General features: G+C 43.0%; 1 protein-coding gene across 13 annotated transcripts in view; it reads right to left on the reverse strand.

Annotated features, from left to right (window-relative positions):
* LOC133373493 (uncharacterized) overlaps nt 1-22,595 on the reverse strand; it is a 67,872-nt gene extending 45,277 nt beyond the window's left edge. For 3 of the 13 annotated variants that reach the window (XM_061603329.1, XM_061603330.1, XM_061603314.1), the window contains exon 1: nt 17,418-17,650. In XM_061603329.1, the coding sequence (XP_061459313.1) occupies nt 17,418-17,510 (93 nt within the window). In that variant the 5' untranslated portion in view covers nt 17,511-17,650. Of the gene's footprint in view, nt 1-10,994; nt 11,070-15,812; nt 15,960-17,417; nt 17,651-17,755; nt 17,821-17,861; nt 17,899-21,892; nt 21,914-22,571 lie in introns of those variants that run through there. The other 10 variants (XM_061603316.1, XM_061603328.1, XM_061603317.1 and 7 more) reach the window with 10 other exon arrangements.
* Between the last annotated feature and the right edge of the window lie 273 nt (nt 22,596-22,868).

The following is a 22,868-nucleotide window of genomic DNA, read 5'->3' on the forward strand; positions in this document are numbered from 1 at the left end:
CAATAGTTAAAGGTCATAGGCTGTTTATGGAGAAAAAATAATCCACGCCTCCAGGCGGAGGTAAAATAAAAGCGGAGACCAGAATTACGAGGGGGGCTCCGAAATTGAACTCTGGTCTCACCGTGTCTCACTGTGTCGTGATATCTACATCTGGTGACCCCGACGTGATTCAGAACAAACACCCTCGTACCCACTGGCAGGATCAGCCAACGGTGCACCTCAGCGTACAGCTCCCATTCGTGAGTATGGGGGGGGAATTGTCAGCTCAGCAGAAGGTTCATGCACAAGAGCTACAAAAAATTTTAAAACAGGATACCTCAGCTTTTGTAAGTCGTTCTCACATTGAATCATTGTTAAAAACAATTCAATGTCAATGTCCATGGTATCCAGAGCAAGGATCGCTACGTCAGTCAGATTGGATAAAGATAGGGAGAAAATTACATGAAGAACCAAGAGCACCTATTCACCATCTCTTATTATGGCAAAAGTGTGCTGAGGCCATTAGTCATTTAGGGATAAAAGAGACATCGCTGTTTGCCAATTCTGACCAGAAAACTCCTCTTTATCCCCAACTTTCTTTACCTATACCTGAAAAGGATATTGAGAAATTTGTAAATGCTCCTCCATATAGCCCTCCAGTCCAACAAGAACAGGTTACTGGGAAGGTTAAAGCAGCCATAGCTCAGGCTGCAGCCTCAGGATTATTATCTATGGAAGAAATGGGAGACTGGGAGGGTACAATTTCAGCTTTTCCCGTTACATATCAGCCAGATCCTAATAATGCTAATAATCACATAGCAACTTGGACAGCTCTTCCGTTTTCTGTTATTAGAGAAATAAATAAGGCAGTAAGAGAATATGGGATTACGGCTAATTATGTACAAGGGATGTTGGAAGGAGTAGCTACTGGATATAACATGATCCCTCAAGATTGGAAGGATCTCTTTAGGATGATTTTGACTCCTTCGCAATATGTAGTTTGGGACCAAGAATTTAGACATGCTGCTATAGCAGCTGGGGATGCTAATATCATTCCCGAGCAAATTTATGGGTCAGGTAATTTTGCTACCATAGCACAACAAGGGGTATTGCCTGAAGCCGCATTTCATCGAACTGCTGAGTGTATACAGAAAGCATTTAAAAAGGTGCCTGCTGGGAAAGAACCCTTACGTTCTTTTACGAATGTACGGCAGCAAGCAACAGAGCCCTATTTTCAGTTTGTTGACCGTTTGAAAGAGGCTCTGACACGGCAGGTTGATAACCCTCAGGCACAAGGGGAATTATTGTTAAAATTAGCTTACGAGAATTCTAACACAGACTGTAAAAAGATTTTGAAAAACATTATTCATAGACCGCAATATGAATTGGGAGACATGATTCAAGCTTGTGCAGAGGTAGGTACACATGTTCATGCCATGACATTGTTAGCTGGGGCATTAAGACAGGGTAACAAACCTACAGGCAATTGTTTTAATTGTCAAAAGCCTGGTCATTTCAGAAGGGAATGTCGGGCTCCTGGCGGAGGAGCATTTAAAGGTGGGGGCACTGTTACAAACCGGCCAAAGAAGATCTGTCCGAAATGTAAAAAGGGTTATCATTGGGCTAATCAGTGTCGTTCAGCTCCCACTACCAATACCAATGTGTCTTCCCGTCCTATTGAGGGAAACTGAACTTGGGGCAGGCTTCCAGCCCCGAATCTCAAGGAAGTGTACCCACCCCTGCTACTCAAGGAAGCGCTGGAATTGATTTAATACATGCAGAGTCAAAAGATGTTCCTTTGCCTGGAGCAGTTCTTTTAATGCCTACCACACTCACTGGCCCTTTACCAGAAGGCACCGTAGGCCTTGTACTACCGCGATCCTCTGCTTCCAAGAATAATATAATGGTGGTACCTGGTGTTATTGATTCTGATTATCAGGGAATTATTTATATTCAGTATTGGAGTCACCTTCCCCTTCAGTTGAAGAAGGGAGATTCTTTTGCGCAACTATTGTTATTGCCATATCGTCTTTTCACATCGAACACTTCCTCCCAAAAACGTACTGGTGGATTCGGATCTACAAGGACGAAATCGCCGAGTGTGAGTATTTCAGGTAATCCTTTCCATCCACAGGTAGCTGCAGTACTGGCAGAAGTGACCAGGGAGAAACCGGTTCGTAAGTATTGTTTAAACAATGTTATTTTTGAAGGTATTATAGATTCTGGGGCAGATGTCACAGTAATTGCTGAACATAACTGGCCATCCTCTTGGCCAGTAGAAGTGGCCCCTTCTGTGTGGGGAGTGGGCGGAGCTCAGGATTCAAAACGGAGTAAGGATTGGATACAAGTTGTTGCTCTTGATGGTGATCGTATAGCCCACATTCGCCCTTGTATTTTGGACATTTCAGTAAATCTGTGGGGAAGGGATTTACTGGAGCAATTCCAGACCACCATTGTTATTAATGATTAGCCAACAAAAGGCAGCTCTTCCTTTACAATGGAAGACAGACATACCCATTTGGGTAGAACAATGGCCCTTACCCAAAGAAAAATTAGAAGCTCTGCACCAACTGGTAAAGGAGCAACTGGAAGCTGATCATATAGCAGAAAGTAATAGCCCTTATAACACCCCAGTGTTTGTGATTAAAAAGAAATCTGGAAAGTGGAGGCTCTTACATGATTTACGAGAAATAAATAAATTAATTGTGCCCATGGGTCCGCTACAATGTGGGACGCCTAATCCAAATTTAATTCCATATGACTATTCCTTAGCTATTATAGACCTGAAAGATTGCTTTTTCACAATACCGTTACAAGCGCAAGACGCACCGAAATTTGCGTTTACTGTTCCCGTATATAATAACTCTGGCCCTGCGCAACGATATCAATGGAAAGTGCTACCTCAGGGCATGTTAAATAGTCTCTTATTTGGGCACAATTTCATGTCGTTCCTCAGCAGATCCACGGCTTCAAATTACACAAAAAATTCCTATCCAGTTTCAATCTGTAATCAGTTTACAACCCTTACCTGCGGTCACGGTCTATACTGATGGCAGTCCAACTAGAGGGGTTGTTGCATGGCACGAGCAGGGGGTTTGGAAGACAATTTTCACCTTACCCCAAACTTCCGCTCAGAGATCTGAGTTGGCCGCTGTTAGTATGGCGCTGTTGACTTTTGCAAATCAGGAGGTTAACATTATTACCGATAGTCTTTATGTTAAGAATGTTGTACTTGCATTACCCGGTAGTTATGTCTCTCCCATGCTGGACACTAATCTACTTGCTCTTATGCTTACACTTCAAAAACTCATACATACTCGGTCTTGTCGATTTGCTATATTTCATATTCGCAGTCATCAACCTTTCCCAGGATTGTTAACAGAAGGTAATCAATATGCTGATCAGGCTCTTCGTGCCCTCCTTTGCACACCCATAGAAAGTCATGCCCTTCATCATCAAAATGCTAAAGCACTCCAGAAGCAATTCCATCTTACTGCCCAGGAAGCCTCTGCCATTATTCAACAATGTCCCCAATGCACACAGTTAACTCTATCCCCAGAACCAGGAGTGAACCCACGAGGTCTCATAGTTAACCAGTTGTGGCAAATGGATATTACACATTTTCCTACTTTCTCCCCATGAAAGTATTTGCATGTTACAGTAGATACATATTCCGGATACATATGGGTAACTCCTCAGAAAGGGGAAAAAACTAAGAATGTTATTAATCATGTCATTCGTTCTATTGCCATCATGGGCCAACCTCAGACGATAAAAACTGATAATGGCCCTGCATATGTTTCACAGCAATTTGCACAGTTTTGCACTAAGTGGTCCATTACACATTTGTTTGGTATTCCTTATAATTCTACAGGTCAAGCTGTCGTCGAACGTACCAATCGTACCCTTAAAGAGCATTTGCTTAAACAAAAACAAAAAGGAGGAGTACCACTGGGATTGGCCACCAAAGAGGAGTGGCTGGCACAAGTGTTGTTTACCATTAATCATTTAAATTTGTCTCAATCTCCCAATACTCATTTTTCCTTTTCTACTCGAGCGCAGCGGCATTTTCAGCAGTCGGAGTCTCTACCTGCCCCGCGGGTGCAGTTTCGGCAACTACCAAATCCAGAGTGGAAAGGCCCAGTTCCGCTTATAACGTGGGGTCGAGGTTACGCGGCTGTGTCTACGCCTGACGGTCCTGTGTGGGTACCTGCTAGGTGTATCCGGCCCTGGAAAGACGATGTCCTGGCACGATAATCTTAAGAATCCCATCCCTAATTTTTCTCTGCAACTTCAGGATACTGGGATGTCTTCCAGGAAGCGTGGTCGGAATGTTCCGCAACCTCCCGTGACTTGGGGCCAAATAAAGAACTTAGCAACACAAGCAGAAAAAGCAATGGAACAAGCCGGGGTGGACAAGACAACTGAGAATACCATTCTTGCTTTAATTGCGTCTTTAAATACAAATTCTATTTTTGTACTTTGCATTTGTTGGATTTTAGGAAGCGCCGGGGCTGACAGGTTGGGGCAGGAGTTGGGGATGCGGTTTCAACACAATATCTGGGTTCAGTTAGCAAGAATGACAAATGTGAGTGACTTTTGCATGACTGAACATGTACAGGAAATGGGTATGTTGGGAACATGTTTAATACCCGTATGCAAAGCACCTGGGGATCTTGGGAACATTACAGGACTTGGGCGGTTCATGAATACTTCAGAGATTAAATATCATACTGTTTCGAATTGGGGAACTCCAACCTTCCAGCTGCCTGTTAATGCTTTTCAATTATTTACATCACATGTTGCAAATTCCATTAATAATACGTGTGCTCGGATGGTTAATTGTAGTCGACATAAGGTGCAGAAGGGATGTCTAAAGGTTGGGAGACCCACATGGAATTGTACACAGCACATTAACATATCCAGTATGTACGGACACATTCCTTTACCAGGTGGATGGTTTTGGACATGTGGAGAAACCACTTTTAATTATGTTCCCGCTAATATTTCTGATACCATCTGTTGCCTGAGTCGACTGGTTCCCATTTTCCTTCATAAAAGGGAGTTGCTAGCCCAACGTAGGAAAAGAGAAGCTGTTGCCATGCCGGCTGATTGTAATGACAAGGTGGAATTGCTTAATAAAGCAGAAAGTGTATCACTAGCCATCTCCCTTGTTGGACTTCCTGCATTGGCAGTAAGTAACAGCAATCAATTACATAAATTAGCCTGTAATTATGTTAAGATGATAAATGCCACCTCTCGAGCCATTGCTTTGTTAAATGAAGAGCAGGGTATATTAAGACAAGCTATCTTGGATAATCGTGCAGCTATAGATTACCTGCTATTACAACATCAGTTGGGGTGCGAAACTATAAAGAATATGTGCTGTTTTAATTTAACTGACAACAGTTTTGAAATCAGAGCACAGGTAAAAAACTTGAAGGATCTAGCTAATAACATTTTGCAGGACGCCCCTACAACTTGGTGGCAGTGGCTTTGGAGTTGGCTGCCCACTGGATGGCTAAGTCAGATTCTTAGATATGCTATTCTTTTACTCATTTTAAGTATAGGCTTATGCTGTTTTTTACAATACCTTTTCCAGACGTGTACACCTGTTGCTCCGCGACCATTACGTAGTAATTACTTTTTGCTAAAAAATAAAAAAGGGGGAGATGTGGGGTGGACTGAATGAACAGCATACGTTGGCAAACCACGCTGCTGTTCTCAGTACACTATCTCTCAAGACATTGCGATCTGACCAGTGGAAAAACAGGATGTGGTTAACTTTATGGCTGTAAACGATACTGACATCTGTAGTGGTTAAATAACTGCCTGCATATTGCCACGTAGATAATGCTGTTGTACTATGTATGTACGTGATGTTATACAATAGTTAAAGGTCATAGGCTGTTTATGGAGAAAAAATAATCCACGCCTCCAGGCGGAGGTAAAATAAAAGCGGAGACCAGAATTACGAGGGGGGCTCCGAAATTGAACTCTGGTCTCACCGTGTCTCACTGTGTCGTGATATCTACATATTGTGACCTGCCTTGGATGTTTATTTATTATTATTTATTGGATGTTTATTTATTATTTATTATTTGCAGTATTTTAACTTCTTTGCATCTCGGGAAAATGTTTGCTTGGGTGAGTGTCCTTTAGTTGGTGGCAGGGCAGGGTCTGGGAGGTGGTTAAGTGAGAGAGATTATCCTTGCTGGCTGAGTGGGGGGGGGTTGTACTTGGTTTGATGTGCAAATATCTGAGTAGTGGCCTCTATCTCCCTCCCCACCTCCCTTACCAGCGGAGACACCACCATTGCTATCTTATGGATAAAAATAATTATTCTACTACCTCTGTATGTGTGTGTTTATTTTTAATGTTGTTTTAGGCTACTTAGATGTGCAGCAGCCAAGGCCAACACCTTGTAGGTGTTTTTTTTTAAACATAACTGAAATGTAATTGTAGTGATTACTTTTGAGAAAAAATAATCTGTTACTTTCAGAGCAATTGTAATTGTAACGGTAATTATTACTTTTTGGGGCAATGTAATTGTAACTGTAATTTACTACTTTTAAAAAGTAATCTTCCAAGCTCTGCTTGTTCTAAGTGATGACACCCATCGCTGAAACTTATTGCCACTGGTTGGAGGCCTGCCTCTCTTTACTGAATAGCATTCACATACATACTATAAACCTTGCTGATTTGTATTTTCTCAGCAATTCCTAATTGCTATAGCTGTTGCCTTGTGCGTGTGTGTGTTTAAGTTGTTTTGAATCAATATTTATATATAACTTCAAGTGCACTTCCAGGGCAGAAAGGCAATTAGTATGTTACAACAATAGACAGACACGTCAGTTGTTTGCGATTTTGGAATTCTCCTTAGAGAATATTGCTATGTTTCATGAACTCAAATCATATTAGGCACCAAAACAGAGACATGAATATCTCAAACACTGTGTTCCTAAAGCAATGTCAAGGCAAATTAGCATCAGCAATCGATACACAGGGATATTATGCTAAAGCCCTTATCAAATGGCAGAGCATCTGCTTAACATGCAGAAGGTCCTAAGTTTGATCCCTGGCATCTCTAGGTAAGGCTGGGAATGTCCTCTATCTGCCAGTCAGTGCAGACAATACTGTGCTAGATGGACCAATGGTCTGACTGAGTATAGGGCAGCTTCCTATAATCAAGCTTGGACAGAAAGCCCCCAAAATTAATCCACATTTTGAAAAAGCTAACACCTTCCATTCCCAATCCACAGTATGGAATTTCTGGATGATAGTCAATGCTAGTCCTGTTCAGAGCAGACCCACTAAAATTAATAGACATGACTAATTTAGGTTCATTAATTTCAACGAGCCTACTCTGTCTGAGTAGTTGAATACAACCCTATGGGTATAACCAAGGAGAGAATTGGCAAGCAAGGATGAGCCAAGACTCAATCAACTTCAGGTGACCATTCAGTTCTCTTATTAATTGTCACACCTAGTTCTTTGTTAAGGAGAAGTTGGGATTTTAAGTGGGCATTGCTGTCCGTTAAGCATGCCAATGTTGTTGTTAGTGGTAAATGACCGCTTTCTATATTGGAGCCAACCCTGATATGGCCAACATACCTATATGCCAATTGTGAGATTGCTATACAGTCAGTTACCGCCACCATTATTGTAACTGAGTTTGGTAATTTCATCTGTTTAGTAGGGTTATGTTGATATTTATACATGAATTGCACCATTTGGTGCTTTAATTTTGTTTACTAATTTTACCTGCTTAGTTGTACCCACTTTGGCGTACAGAGGGAGATTGTCCTCAGTAGTTGGACTGGGTTGTGGGAGTATTTGGCTGGGGGAAAGGTTTAGGAAATTTGGCCTGAGGTAAAAGCCACTTAAAAGCTGGTGTCAGCAGCAGTGTTTCTTGGGATTTTTGACAGGATGTTTACAGAGACCATTTGCCAGCACCATAGGAGGTACTGGTGGGTACACTGGCACCAGTGGGTGCCATATTAGCAACCCCCATTTTACACCATTGCTTCCAGAAACATCTGCTGGACTACTTGGTCCTTTGATTTAATCAAGAAAGGTAATTCTTACGTTATTACAATTTACAGCTGAGGGACGAAAACTCAGCAATATGGAATACATGTTTTGCATGCAGAAGGCAATTTTAGGCTCAGGAGTTAATAGTCTTTTGTCCCTCCCGTCTTTAGATGGTAACATGTATTAATTAGCATACTTCAAAAATTTGGTAAGCCAGTCCTACTGTGTTTGGGGATAGCACCTCTGCCAGTGGTGTTGAGATTAATAGGACAGGGGGCTGGGAGACCCAACCCCAGGTGGAGCCAGAGCCAATCACAGGCAGAGCCAACTAACTCTAGTTTTGTCATTTTTCTCCTTCCTGCTGAGTTCTACAAAGGCAACTCTGAAACTAAGGAGAAGGAATCTTGACCGTCAGGACCCCCGAACTGGCTGTATGTAAGAAGGCAGGCAGGAGGAGGGCTTGGCTGAGGGCAGATTAAAGGTTTATCCACATGGGAGCATTACTTCGTACTAAAGGAGCTGCTTTACCTCCGTTTTCTATTTGCACCGTCCATGTAAGGGTTCAATGCCAGCTGTAAACATGGTGTTTTCTATTTACACTGAGGGGAAGGATCCATGACACAGTTTCCTAATGACCATGCCCTCTAATTTAACATTTCCACTCCCTCTGGATACCTGGCAACTGAGCATGCTCAGTTTGTTCTACTAGTTAGTTTCATTTAAAAAACAACAACCCGGAAGTGCGATTATTTGTATTTTCACTGGTACAATACAGCTGAAATACAAATCTTTGTTTTAGCAGTGTTATGCTTTTGTGCATAAGTTAGGGGGAAAAGAAAAATAAGGCATCATTTGCAGCAACATAAAAAAGGCTAGCAGAACAGGGGAGAGCAACTGGAAGTTGCTTTTCAGCCTACAGGAAATAAAATAAGCAAAGGGAAGAGGAGGAAGTGGGTGTGGAGGGGGGAAACGATTGACACACCTAAAAGCATCGCAGCACAGCGTCCGCAAGCACTAGAGATACGGAGTGAAGACTTTTTTCCCTTCCCTTTTTGTATTATCAGAGGTTTGGGTTCGTACGGATTTACAGGGGGGAAACTGCGTGATAGCCTCTGTTTGCCAGTAATGTCATGTGAACCATGCGAATTAAAAGGAGATGCGAGTAGCACCAAACACACAGCAAACCACTGTGGAGATGAGCCCTAAGATTGGCAGGACATTGCCCCATTGGGCCTAGTGGACCAACCTCCGCTGGCCCTTTGCCTGAAACCCTGGAGAGTAACTGCCAGGCAGTACACAGACAAATAGCTTGACTTGACACAGTTCACCAGTGTAGCAGCAGATACTAGAGGAGAATTGAACAAGCTTCCATTCCCTCTCCCATCCCCCAACTTTTAAAATTGTGATAGTGTATATGGGCTACAAACAGCGGTTCAGCAGTTACATGCCAAGGCACCTATTTTGTTGCTCCCACTGCCATCGTTTACTGTACAGATTCCGTTTGCATTATTTTGTTGGTTCATCTGGCAGGAGACCTTTAGTACAGCAAGCTGTGATTCTGGCTCCACTGCCAGTTGTTTTATGGACTTAATAGCTGAAATGTCATAGACTTTATTAATCAGACTGCATTCTTTGCTAATTGGGTGACCTAGTTTCAGAGTTGAATTTTTTTAATACTTCACTGAGCTCGGGAGTGATCCGTCACGGAAAACAAAAGTACATAGCAAACTTTCTCTCTCCCTTCAAGAACAATCAGCTCCAGACTGCTTATGATATCTTTCCTCCTGTTTATTATGCTTATTATTGACATTCTTTTCCCATCCTACGACTCAAGAAGGGATGGGGAACCTTTGGCCCTACAGGTGTTTGGACTACAACTCCCATCATCCACTGACCATTGACTTGGGCTAGAGATGAGGGAGAAATTCGATTCAGATCACATTTAAAGGCAAACTTACCTAAATTGAACTTTCTAAAATTATGAGTTGTTTTCCACTAAGCCCCGCTTAAAGTAGAGTCTGAAAAATAGCAATGGGCTGCCTTCAAGTCAATCCCGACTTATGGTGACCCTGTGAATAGGGTTTTCATGATAAGCAGTATTCAGAGGGGGTTGACCATTGCCTTCCTCTGAAGCTGAGAGGCAGTGACTGGCCCAAGGTCACCCAGTGAGCTTCATGGCTGTGTGGGGATTCGAACCCTGGTCTTCCAGGTCATAGTCCAACACTCTAACCCAGCCTTTCCCAACCAGTGTGCCTCCAGATGTTGTTGGACCACAACTCCCATCAGCCTCAGCCAGCATTGCCAATGGTCAGAAAAGATGGGAATTGTGGTCCAACAACATCTGGAGGCACACTGGTTGGGAAAGGCTGCTGTAACCACTACACCACACTGGCTCTCAAAGTAGCATCTAGACCTACTGAAATTAATGAACCTAAGTCAGTCATGTCAATTAACTTCAACAGGTCTTCTCTGAGTAGGACTAGCACTGAATATCACCTAATTTGAGAACTGAAACACAGTCATCTTTCAAAATTCATGCTCTCCATGGTTGAAGTGCAAATAGTAGCTGGAAATGGAATAAAATTTTGGCCTAGAAGTCTGATCATTCCTTCTCCTTCTTGATTAGGGGGCAAGAGAGGGGAAGGGGAATCACACTCTGAACTTTTCAGTGCAGTTCTCCAGCCAGCTAATGTATACAAAAATGCATATACTAAAGAGTCCATATAAATGCATATATTAGTGAAAACAACATCCCAAAACACATTATATTAGGGGAAATTGCTTTGGAAAATATGTACATGATGCAAAAATGCATACAAAAATGTGTCTATTAGGATAAATGTGAACTAAAATGTTGATGATTGTTCATGAGGACTTTTTTAAAAAAAGGTAAACTGATGTAGAAATATGGAGAACCAAACTTAAGGTTGGAGAAATAAAAATCTGAAAGAAACCAAAATCTCCTATTTGCTCATCCCTACCTGGGGTTGGTGGCAGTTGTAGCTCAATAAAATCTGGAGGGTGCCCATCCATGGTCTAAGGAGTTCCGTTTCTGTTTTATCCACACAACAAGCCTGTGAGGTAGGTTAGGCTGAGAGGTGATGAGTGGTCCAATATCAGCCAACTTCATAGGCGAGTAGAGATTTGAAACCAAGGCCTTATAGTCATAAGCCAACATTCTTTTTTTCTTTTTTTCTTTTTAAGCAATTCCCATGGTATCTAATTGGACTTATTACACCCAAACAAATATACTTACTGCTGCAATTTTAGTTATGGTGACTACTTCATTGACAGTAGTCAGAGAAAGAAGCAGAGACTCCTTTAAGAAATAATTGCATTTGGTCTGAAACAAATGGGGTGGAGAGGAGACTGCATTTCCTGTCCTACCTAAATGCTCTCCCTGCAGGGATTTGAATTCAGGCTTCTTAAAAGCCTTCACTTTAGACAGCACACTGTCCCACACTTAGGAGCTAGCAGGAAGCATTCAATTATTATACATATGTTCTTCCTCCTTCTGGAATCAACATCTTGGGGTTTAACTTTTCTCTTAATAAAACACTGAATTTCCACTGTACATTAAAACATCCCCCAAAAAAATTGGACCCAGTTTGCAAATCAGTCAGTCAAAGGGGGTGAAGGAAGAAGAATGAAACTTGAGGCAAGATCATTTAAAAAAAAAGTTATGCACCACAATTATGGCATCGCTTCTGTGAAAATAAATTAAGGCAGCATGTGTATGGAGCTCTGGGCTTGTATTGGAGAATCCCTGCTCAGTTATGAACTTCACTGGGGCAACATCTGCACCTTGGTTTTAAAGCAGTATTCATGCAATAAATTTAAAGCACTATGATATCATTTCAACAGTCATGGCTTCCCCCCAAAACTCAGGTGAACTGTAGTTTGTTAATGGTGCTAAGAATGGTTCGGAGACCCTTATTCCTCTCACAGAGCTACAATTATCAGAGTGGCTTGATGATCAATCCCTCTTCCCCGTATTTTACATTGGACTATTGTGCTAGTAGAGTTAAGTTTTAAATGTTATGCAAAAGAGGAACCCAATGCTACAAAATTGTGCAACAAAGTTACCAGCAACCTGCTTATGCATTCAGTGCTTCGCTGGTGCAAAACAAGTATACTGCTAAATGACTTTAACTTAGCACCATACTGGATGCAACCCAATGCTCCAAACTATAAATGATCTTAATTTCCATGAATTAACCTGTATATTTTAATGTATATAGCAGCCTCAGGCAAACCTGAATGCTCTTGGGATGGGGGTGAGGAGTGACATTTTAACTTTTTCTATCTCCAACACATTCCTGACAAAAATTGCCACCCCAAAGCTGCTATTTGCATTTGAAGAGTCCCAATGGGACCTTCAGATGAAATGGAAAAACAGCTTCTGAGAGCCAATTTTTATCAGGCAGTTTCAGAAAGAGTTAAACTCCCCACACACACATACACACACAGTCCCTGTTTAGGCTTTCTCACAGTTGCTGTTTATATGCAAACAAATATGCATGTTAATTGCCTTTTGCACTATTTTTATTACTATTATTATTGTTAGAATTTATTACCTGCCCTTCACCCAAAGGTCCCAGGGTGGGTTGCAAATGGAAATGGACTGCCTTCAAGTCGATCCCGACTTATGGCGACCCTATGAATAGGGTTTTCATAGTACAGTAAGCGGTATTGAGAGGTGGTTTACCATTGCCTTCCTCTGAGGCTGAGAGGCAGTGACAGGCCCAAGGTCACCCAGTGAGCTTCATGGCTGTGTGGGGATTTGAACCCTGCTCTCCCAGGTCGTAGTCCAACACTCAAACCACTACACCACACTGGCTCTCCCCAGGGCAGGTTACAACAGTTTTAAACACATAATTAAGAACAGTTAAAAACAACATCACACAAATAGGGTGGATCTTAAAAATATGCATCTCAGATATTGAAGGCCAGGGTAAGGTGTGTCTTCAGCATTTATCAAAAGTTGTACAAGTTGCCAGATGCATCTTGGTGGGAAAGGAGTTCCACAGCTTAGGGGATGCTACAGAGAATGCCCTCTCCCAGACCACCACCCCATACTTCCAAGGGTGCAGAACTATGCAAAGGGGCCCCATTGTTGATCTCAACACCAAGAAGGTCTGTAGGGAAGGAGGCGGTCTTTCAGATATTTGGGACCTAAGTCATTTAGGGCTTTAAACACTAATGTGAGCACCTTGAACTGGGCCCAGAAATGAACTGGCAACCCATGCACTGTTTTAAAACAGCAGCACTATGAGCTCTAAATGGAACCCCAAGCAGTAATCTGGCTGCTGCATTTTGGACCAGTTGAAGTTTCTGAGTCTCTTCAAGGGTAGCCCCACATAGAGCACATTGCAATAATCCAGTCTGGAAGTTACCAGAGCATGGAGCACTGTGGCCAAATCTTCTCTGTCCAAAAGGGGACAAAGCTGGCAATCCAGCTGGACCTGAAAAAAGGCACTCCCAGCCACTGAGGCCACCTGTACCTCCAGTGACAGCATTGGATCAAGCAGTACCCCCAGGCTGCGGACCCACTCCTTCAAGGAAAGAGCAACCCCATCCAGAACAGGCTGTCTTCCCACCTCCTGGACATGAGAACTCTGGACACATAACATCTCTGTCTTTTCAGGATTCAGCCTCAATTTGGTGGCCCAAATCCAGTCCATCACTGCCTCCAAGCACTGGTTCAACACCTCAACTCCCTCTCCTGACTCAGATAGAATAGAGAGGCAGTGTTGGGTGTCATCTCCATATTGATGGCACCTTACTCCAAATCTCCTGATCACAGCTCCCAGTGGCTTCATATAGATGTTAAAAGCATGAGGGACAAGACTGAACCCTGCAGAACACCATAGGATAATTTCCATGGTACTGAACAGTAGCCTCCCATAACTACTTTTTGGAAGGGACTCTGGAGGTATGAGCAGAACCACTTAAGCACAGCACCCCCAAATCCTCATCTCCTTGAGATGTTCCAGAAGGCTACCATGGTCAACAGTATCAAAAGCTGAGAGATCAAGAACGAGCAGGGTCGCATTCCCCATCTCTCTCCCAACAAATGTAATCAACCAGGTGACCAAGGCAATTTCAGTGCCATGGCCAGGCCTGAGCCACTGGAATGGATCCAAGTAATCAGTTTCCTCCAAGCATGCTTGAAGCTGGACTGCCACCATCTTCTCAAGCACCTTGTCCAAAAAGAGCATGTTTGCTACTGGGTGATAGTTGTTTAACACTCCTGGGTCCAGGGAGGTGTCCTTAAGGAGGGGATGCACCACTGCCTCATTCAAGGCAGATGGTCCATCATGCCTCATTTGGCCGTTGATTTCAAGGGGATCATAGGGTTTTATCCAACTAAGTCCTACTCAGAATAGACCCATTGAAATTAATGAACCTAAGTTAGTCATGTATATTCACTTCAATGGATATACTCAGAGTAAGACTAGTGTTGGATACCACCCATAAGAATGGGCTACAAGAACAGGAGCCACAGCTCGTAAGGACTTAAAAGCCCAATGCTGTTCATGCAATTGTGAAATTTCCTCCAGGCAAGATCTACCACATTCCCCTTTAGCCATCTTGAAACAGTTTTTTTTTCTTTTCTATTATATTTGTAAATATGTGTGTGTGTGTGTATGAAATAGTTAAATACTGTTTTTTAAATGCTAGACAGTTTTTAAGACAACACATTCTTCTTCTAATCTAAACCCTGTGTTTTTCCCATTTTACATGCTGTTGTATTTTAACTGATCCCATTTTCATCATCATCATCACTGTTTATTTGTATGCCGCCTTTCCATAGCAATCTATGCTCAAGGCGGCTCACAACATGAAAAAAGTTACACAATTCACTGTCAGAAAATAAATTCAAATAGTCAATAATTAACAAAAACATATTAAGAAACATACAATAAACTGATACACCCTTATAATTCTTAATACGATCCAACAATAAAATACAGGAGCATAATCCCATCAACAGCAAAACAAAAAACTGACCAGAAGAATTAAATGTTTACCCAAACAGAAGCCCCTCAACAACACCCCACAATCAAGGTGGTCTCTGGCATCTTCAGGTAGTGATACCTTTCATAGCTGCAGCCAGTCAAGGCCCCATCCTTCCAGGCCAGGTGGAAAGAGGCCAGCAAGCAGGGAGAGGGTCTTGCAGGGCTTACAGTCAAGGTGGTCTCCTTTTTTATTTTATAATTGTATTATTATATAATAATTTTATTATCATCAATTTGCTGTTGTGAATCCCAGTGTATTTTATTTTATTGTAAGCTGCTTTGATTGCCTTAACAGAAAAGTAGGATACAAATATTAAACTAAAAATTTGATTGAATGGTAGACTGAGAGCTGATTCACTGCAAATAATGTTTAATCAGTGATTGCTCTGGTACACATGTAGATGGATACGGGGTGGGGGGTCAGGTCTCCCAAGAGTGAAAGTGAGCCACAGAGGGCTCACCAATGTCCTTGAGTTTTTGGGAAGAAGTGCATCTTCTTTTTTGGGGGTGGGGCCATAGCTCTGTTGTAGAGCACATGATTTGTATGCAGAAGGACCCAGTTTCAACCCCTGGCAGGTTTTTCCAAAGCAGATTTTCCCAGCTGCACAAATTCCACATCAGCCACCCCACACTAAAAAGAAGTCAGAACTAGTGCAGGAGTTAGTAGTTCTTATATACTATACAGCAATTCATTTTTTAATCTGCCTTAGTTCAGTAACTAGCAGACACATACACACTAAACCAGTACTTACAAGAATGTGACAAAGCATTACCTACCCAAAGATGAAGGTGCAGAAGAGGAGGTGTTTTAAAGAAGGTGTTTCAATACGGTTAGAGCTGCTTGTTTTAAGTATGGGAACTGAATGCATTCTTCCCACATGTAATTGCTGTCCTTGCCATTGCCTGCCATTCAAGTACTACAAACACATATACTCAACGGGCCTAATTCCCCCTCCTGTAATGTTCTCTTTGATGTTTCAAAATCATTTGTAGACCGCATTAGAGACTTTTTCCAGAAATGTAAAACAGTACAGAAATTATATATATATATATATATATAAATCAACAAGAACATGTCATTTTCACTGCCAAATTGCAACCGTGGAACTCATAGCCTATAATGCTTTCCTCTTACAGTCTCTTTAAGACAAGGATGGAGAACCTGTAGCTGTTCAGATGTTGGTGGACTCCAACTCTATTAGCCTCAGCCAGCATGGCCAATGGTCCGGGATAATGGAAGTTGTCTTCTTAAATACCTGGTGGGCCGCAGATTCCCCACCACTCATGCTGACACACTGCTTTTTCTCCCATTGTTATATCCATTCAAACAGGTCATGCGGGTTTCTGAAACTCTACAAAATATTTGTGCTTTTCTCTCACTGTTGCCTCCAATCAAACAGATCGTGCAGGTTTATGAAACAAAAGCCTGAAACACCTGTTTGACCAGAGGGAAGAATAGGAGGAACTTATACAGCAGGAAGAGTTCCAAGCCGTCTTGGACTCTCTGAAAACAGACAAAAGCTACCCTCTGTGCCTTTGGCCAGAAGACTAAATTAATTGGCTCATTCCGTCTATCTGATCAGCTCTCTCTAATCCCTGTTTTAATCGGGCTTCCTAGGCACCGATTCCAGGGTGTGAAACGTCTTTTTACGTTTGATGTTGTCCAGTCCTTCCCTACAACTTAATTAAAAGAAGAACGTGGGGGTGGGGAGGAGCGATACACGTGACAGATCAAAGAGGAAAACATATTCGTGTGTCCTTGCTCTACTCCCCCTCCTCAAATTTTCTGCGTAGCTTAGGGGGGGGTGTTTTTTAAGCCAAGAGTCAACGGGATGCGAGTAACAGAGGCGATCCTGTACGCTTGCTTTCCTGACTCTCCAACCCAGAAAATTATAAACATCTCCCGTCACTGACTTGAAAGGCGGTAGCCCCCCCCTCCCTCCCTCCACCCACCTTTCTCCCCCTCCAAACATGGGTACAATTTGCAAATCAAAGCGTTTCCTTCTCTTCCAGATCCCCTGGAAAAACAAAAACATCCTGACATGTCTGGGCAAGCCCCCCACCTCCACAAGCCCGGCCTCCCCCTAACCCCTGCTTAAAGAAAAAACGCAGTTAGACACACAAACCCAACACTTTCTCGATCGGCGTTATTATTATTATTTATTTCTGCCCCCATCATCACCCACCGCTGGAGTTGTCAGTTGTAATGGCTTCGCCGCCCCCCCCCGCACGCCGTATACTAGGAGGAGAAAAGCATCAACAGCCAGAAATCGAACGTGAGGAAAGGGAGATCCAAAAAAGCCCCCTCCTCACGCGCGCGCCCCTCCACCCACTGACCCACCCAGCCATCCCACCACCACGTAAACATCCCCTCGGGGTTACCTTGCCTTCTGACCCCCAGATGCAGAACGCCGCCGCCACTACCGCGGCTGCTGTCAACAGATGGAGCCAACCTGACGGAAGAGTTTTGCCCATGCTCGGCTCTGGGAGCTGCTTGTGCGTCGGGAAGGGAGCGAGAGCCACAGCAGCTGTCCCTAATACATTTCCTTCTTAAGATTGGTCCTCCTTTTGCGCCTTCTCTCTCTCTCTCTCTCTCTCTCGCTCCCCTTTTCCCCTCCCTCCTCCTCCACTACCTCACTCTCTCCTCCCTCCCCTCATCCCATTTCTCTTCGCTCCCCCCCCCACCTCCTGAACACCCTCCCGCCCAGGGTATATGTCACCTGCGGCAGACAGAAAAGAGGGTGGAAAAGTGGATCTTTCCCCTCTTTTCTTCCTCGCACGCATCATTCTGGTCCCAATAAGATTGCTGGACATGCAGCTACTCACAGCAACCTTCATGGTGGGAGAAATTAATGGAGGATTATTGTGGGTGGGTGTTTTGCCGGCTATCAGAGAAGCATATAAAGGGGTCTGGGGTGTTTTTTATTTCTCACCCTTCCTTCCCACCCACCCACGGTCATTTTGCACAATTGAGACTGGCCACTTTTAAAAAGCGAAAGTTAACATCAGAGGGGAGATTCTGTGTGATCTCATATATAAGTCCAGCTGCTGTTACAGTGCTATTAATAATTGTTACTAGCAACAGCATTTATTGCCCACCCTTCACCCAGAGGTCCCAGGGTGAGCTAAAGCAACCTTAACATACAATATTAAAAACAATTAAAAGCAATAAACAACAGGAGGTTCTCCCAGCTCTATCTGCCAAAAATGATCCACTTTTCAAAATATCTGTACCCCTCTGTCTGTATTACAGTGTCTAAGTTTTTGTTTTTGTTTAAATTTGGTTTCCACCTTCTTCAGCTGCTCCAATATATATTTGCCAAAAGGAACATTGAAGTACTATAAAATAGCATTATTTAGGCTGCCATTAGCAACATCTCGTGCTGAGTTTGTTCATCATAATGTTAGAAATTGGACTGTTCAGTTTACCTAATGCAGGGATGGGGAAAAGTGTGGACCTCCAGAATTTGGTGGACCCCACTTCCCATCAGCCCCCAGGTAGCATGGCTAATGGTCAGTGCATGGTGAACAACATCCAGAAGGCCACAGGTTCCCCATCCCTGCCCTCCTACCTAGATTGACAAAACTGTCACTATACAGCCACTAGAGTGGCTGTATACTATAGTCAGCATGGGTTTTTGCATTCCACAATGTTAAAGTGAAAATACCCCCATGTCATTCTGATGCTTTCTATAAACTAATTTCAAAACAAAAACTTACAAAACTTATAGTCCTGAACTCAGAAGTGCTTGTTTAACAACCCTCTAAATTTTCATAGTGATACACAAAATAGTCAGAGAGAATCAAGAGTTCAAAGTGTAAAGAGAGAGAAAAAACAGATCCCTTTTGGACTTTTTTTCTGTCAGAGTTCTCATAATCTGTTGAAAATAATTAAAAATCAGCCATGTTCACAGTGTATCTGTAATCCTATTACTGACCTTACCCCATACTCTGACCTTCATCTTCTGCAGTTTAAAAGTTTTTAAAAAATGCCTGGCTGATTTTTAATTAATTTAAGAAATTTTGCATTGAACTCTATTATATTGTTGGGCATGCTCAGTAAGAACCAACTGTCAGTGTTCTAAAAGCCAGACTCCTAGCTGCTGGGCTTGGCTAATCAGGGGGCCACACCCACACCACACCTTTATTTCACTTGGGAAGTCATGGCTTCCCCCAAAGAATCCTAGGAAGTGTAGTTTGTGAAGGGTGCTGAGAGGAGACTCTTATTCCCCTGACAGCTCCAGTGGCCAGAGTGATTTAACAGTCAGCTGCTCTGACTGAAGCTCTGTGAGGGGAACAGGGCATCTCCTAGCAAGTCTCAGCAGCCTTCACTAACTATACTTCCCAGGATTCTTTGGGAGAAGCCATGACTGTCTAAAGTGGAATAAAGGTCTGGTGTGGATGTGGCCAGGGACAACTTTGGTTTAAATTTGGGTGGGAGGCTACATGTGCCTGTTGTAGAATAAAAAGGTGGGGGAAACCCTGAAAAACAGTGATACTGTTTTGGAAAGGAAAGGGGCTTCCCCTCTGCTCAGTGGCCAACCATCCCATCTCCCCCTCTCCCCCTTCCCCTCAATTTGGGTTGGTCTTTCACAGTCCAATCCACTTTCTGTGTAGCTTGGAAGTATTCAGTAACATATGCCTCTGAGCATCTGGGGAATGGTGGTAACACCTGCAATCAGCCCAAATAACAGAAACAAGACATACTGTGCTGATCTTGTTTTAGCAGGGAAGAAGCAACAATAGTAAAACAGTTGATAAAGTTCAGATAGTCATTTTAAATATGTTTGATTTACTTCGCAATTTTAGTGAAGTTTCCTATAGTAAATCATTTTCTTTTGCTTCTGTTTCTGTGAATATGTGAAGTACAGCAACACTTTGCAACACTAAAAAAAGAGCTCCAAAAACAATTGTGGAATAATGGCACTGACTGTTCTGCAGAATAGTTTCCAATGGACATGAGGAGTGTCTCAGTTTGCACAAGATAAAACAGTGGGAGGTGAAATATATATTGTAGCAAAATTCTAGGTGTGCTCTATGTTTTTAATTGACCACGCCCACCTTTCCTTAAGTGGAGTAGTTTAAGCCCATGGCGATAAGGTCAAGGGAGAGGAACCAGACAAAGAACGATCCAAGAATGTCCTCAATGGCAGAATAGGTGGAGGATAACAATGTATATGTTACAATGGCTATGAAGGTGGATGAAGGCTGCAGCAGATAAAAGACTTCCAATCGTCATGGTATCCATGCCATTGGATCAAAGCCTTTTTCTGTCAAGATTGTGTGTTGATGGTTGTGCGCCGATCTCCCCACATAAAACAAATTCAGGAACAGGCATCTTCCAATATTTTTGAGACAATCGTACTCAGTCACGAGTGATCGCCACTGACTGATGACACTGACCAATAAAAAGGCTTTGAAATTAATAAAAATAAAATTGACACAGATTTCTAGGATGAATAATGAGAGAAATATAATTTTCTAGGTTAGATTCTTTCTAGAAACAGTAGTAACATAGAAAAGAAGCAAACTACAAAACACCAACGAACATACAAAAATGTAATTCTCCATCTTTGGAAATGGCAGGTGTTGCCACCACTCACCATATGCTCAGAGGCACATGTTACCAAATGCTTCCAAGCTACACAGGAAGTGGATTGGACTGTGAAAGACCAAGCCAAATTGTGTTTGCATTTTTACAAATTTGTAGAGCAGTACAGTATCTCAGAGAGGAGGTCAGGTCTCCTGCTCCCCTGGTGCATTCACTATAGTTGCACAATTTCCCTGCTTTTTAAAGTTTGATAGAAATATCTGTTGGCTATAGGTAGATTCTTAAACCACAAGGTTTTTTGCCTATTAGTGAATATACATCAGAAATAGGGAAACCTTTTGGCTCCTCAGGCCAGATCCTTATTAAGATCTTCCTTGCAGAACAAATTTGAGGGGGGGCTCCCCACCTGTCAGTCATCTAACATCACAACCATGACAGGTGCAAGGTGGTTTAAGTCTCAAAATCGGGACTTCAAAGCACCTTGCAAAGCACTGCTAAAATGAAGTCCCCGCCTTCTTTTTAGCATAAATTAGGAAGGTGTTTGCATCAAAAGTCCTGTGAAAAACTAGGAAAAAAACTAAATCAGGAAAGAGGTTACATGGAATCCTGTTAAACTGAGCAGGACGTAACCTACACTCATCTAAGTGGGGGTTAAATCCTGCTCAGTTTGGCTGTGCGCACCTCTTCCTGCTAGGAACAGCACACGCAGCCAATGCAGGAATGAATCAGATGATGTCATGAGTCGGGAGGTCCAAGCTCTGCGAGCCAAAGGTTCCCCACCCCTGATATACATGTCCTGGCCAAGCCCATCAGACTCGTGATCACTGACATGCTTTTCTCCATTATTTATCATGCAGAATTTATCTTTAGAGCTGTACATAGATCAGACAACAAATTGCATAGGTCTGCGAGTCTGTACAAGGCATTTCCAGCCATGGCTGCTCAAGCAAAGATGTTGTCACAGCAATTTAACATGCCCCCTGAGACCACTCAAGTAGACTCAGGGCGGGCTCACTCTTCGTGCAGCAACTGTCTCCCACATTGGGACTGGGACAGCAAAAGGGCATTCCTACAGATGGGGTGGTGAGCCGGTTCAGTGCAGTCTGTTCATGGCTGTGCAGCTGCTGGTGTGGCCTTGGCGACAGGAGAGAAGCCTCAACCAGTTCTTCTTCAGTCTCCTACTTTGGATGCGAGTCTGACTCCTTCTGCCCTAAGGACAGAGCGGGAGGTGGCTCTGGGGGCAAAGCTTTCAAGGTTAAATGGAGTATTCCCAGATTATAAAAGGAAAAAATAAGAAAAGGCAAACCTCTTCAAGCAACCTGGCGCCCTCTGAGTCTGGAAGTGTGGAGTGGAGATTCACTGTCAGACACCACCTCCTCTATTGCAGACACCACCTCCTCTATTGCAGCCAGTGCCTCCAGGGCAGGGCTGTTGCTGTTCCAACTGCTGAAGTCTTCTCCGGCTTCAAGCCTCTCCCATTGCAGACCACTCGGGCCCTGCCCTGGATCCCAGTCTTCTCCTTCTGCCCACTTTGCTAGGAGTTCTTTACAGGGCTCATGACAATACATGTCTATTTATTTATTGAATGTATTAGTCGCCCAACTGGCTGGCTGTCCAGCCACTCTGGGCAACGTACAACATAGGTATACAATACGTAGGCATTAAAAATCTAAAACAGTAAAGATTTGGAAGCAAATCTCATTGAATTCAGTTATGCTGACTCCCAGATAGCTGGGATTTAGGATTACAGCCTGAACTATAAATCAGGAAAGCCCCCTGTCTGAATCTTGCCTCTTCCATGAACTCACAAGGTGACTGTAGACAAGCAGTCTCAACCCCACATTTCCCCATCTATCATAATACTTTCTTCCCTGACAATGCATGTGAAGTTCTTTGAACACCTGTAAAGTGCTTAAAAATGCTATAGAAATTAATAATAATAATAATAATAATAATAATAATAATAATAATAATAATAATAATACCACCCTGGGTGGGGCTGATAGGAGTCCAACGCCTCTTGAGAGCACCAGGATGAGGAAGCCTGGCTGAAACAAAACTGAGGCCCATCTGCACTCGATATTTAAAGGAGTATTATACCAGTTTAAAATAGTCACTGCTTCCCCCAAGGAATCCTGGGAACTGTTAAGGATGCAGAGAGTTGTCAGGAGAACTCTATTGCCCTCACAGAGCTACAATCAGGGATGCAGTCATCCAGGGTCTCAGGAGGTGTTAGACCCCTTATTTTGGGGGAGCAGGGTCCCAATGTCTCCAGCATTCTC

This window comes from Rhineura floridana, chromosome 19 (assembly GCF_030035675.1).
Source record: "Rhineura floridana isolate rRhiFlo1 chromosome 19, rRhiFlo1.hap2, whole genome shotgun sequence".
Lineage (NCBI taxonomy): Eukaryota > Metazoa > Chordata > Lepidosauria > Squamata > Rhineuridae > Rhineura > Rhineura floridana.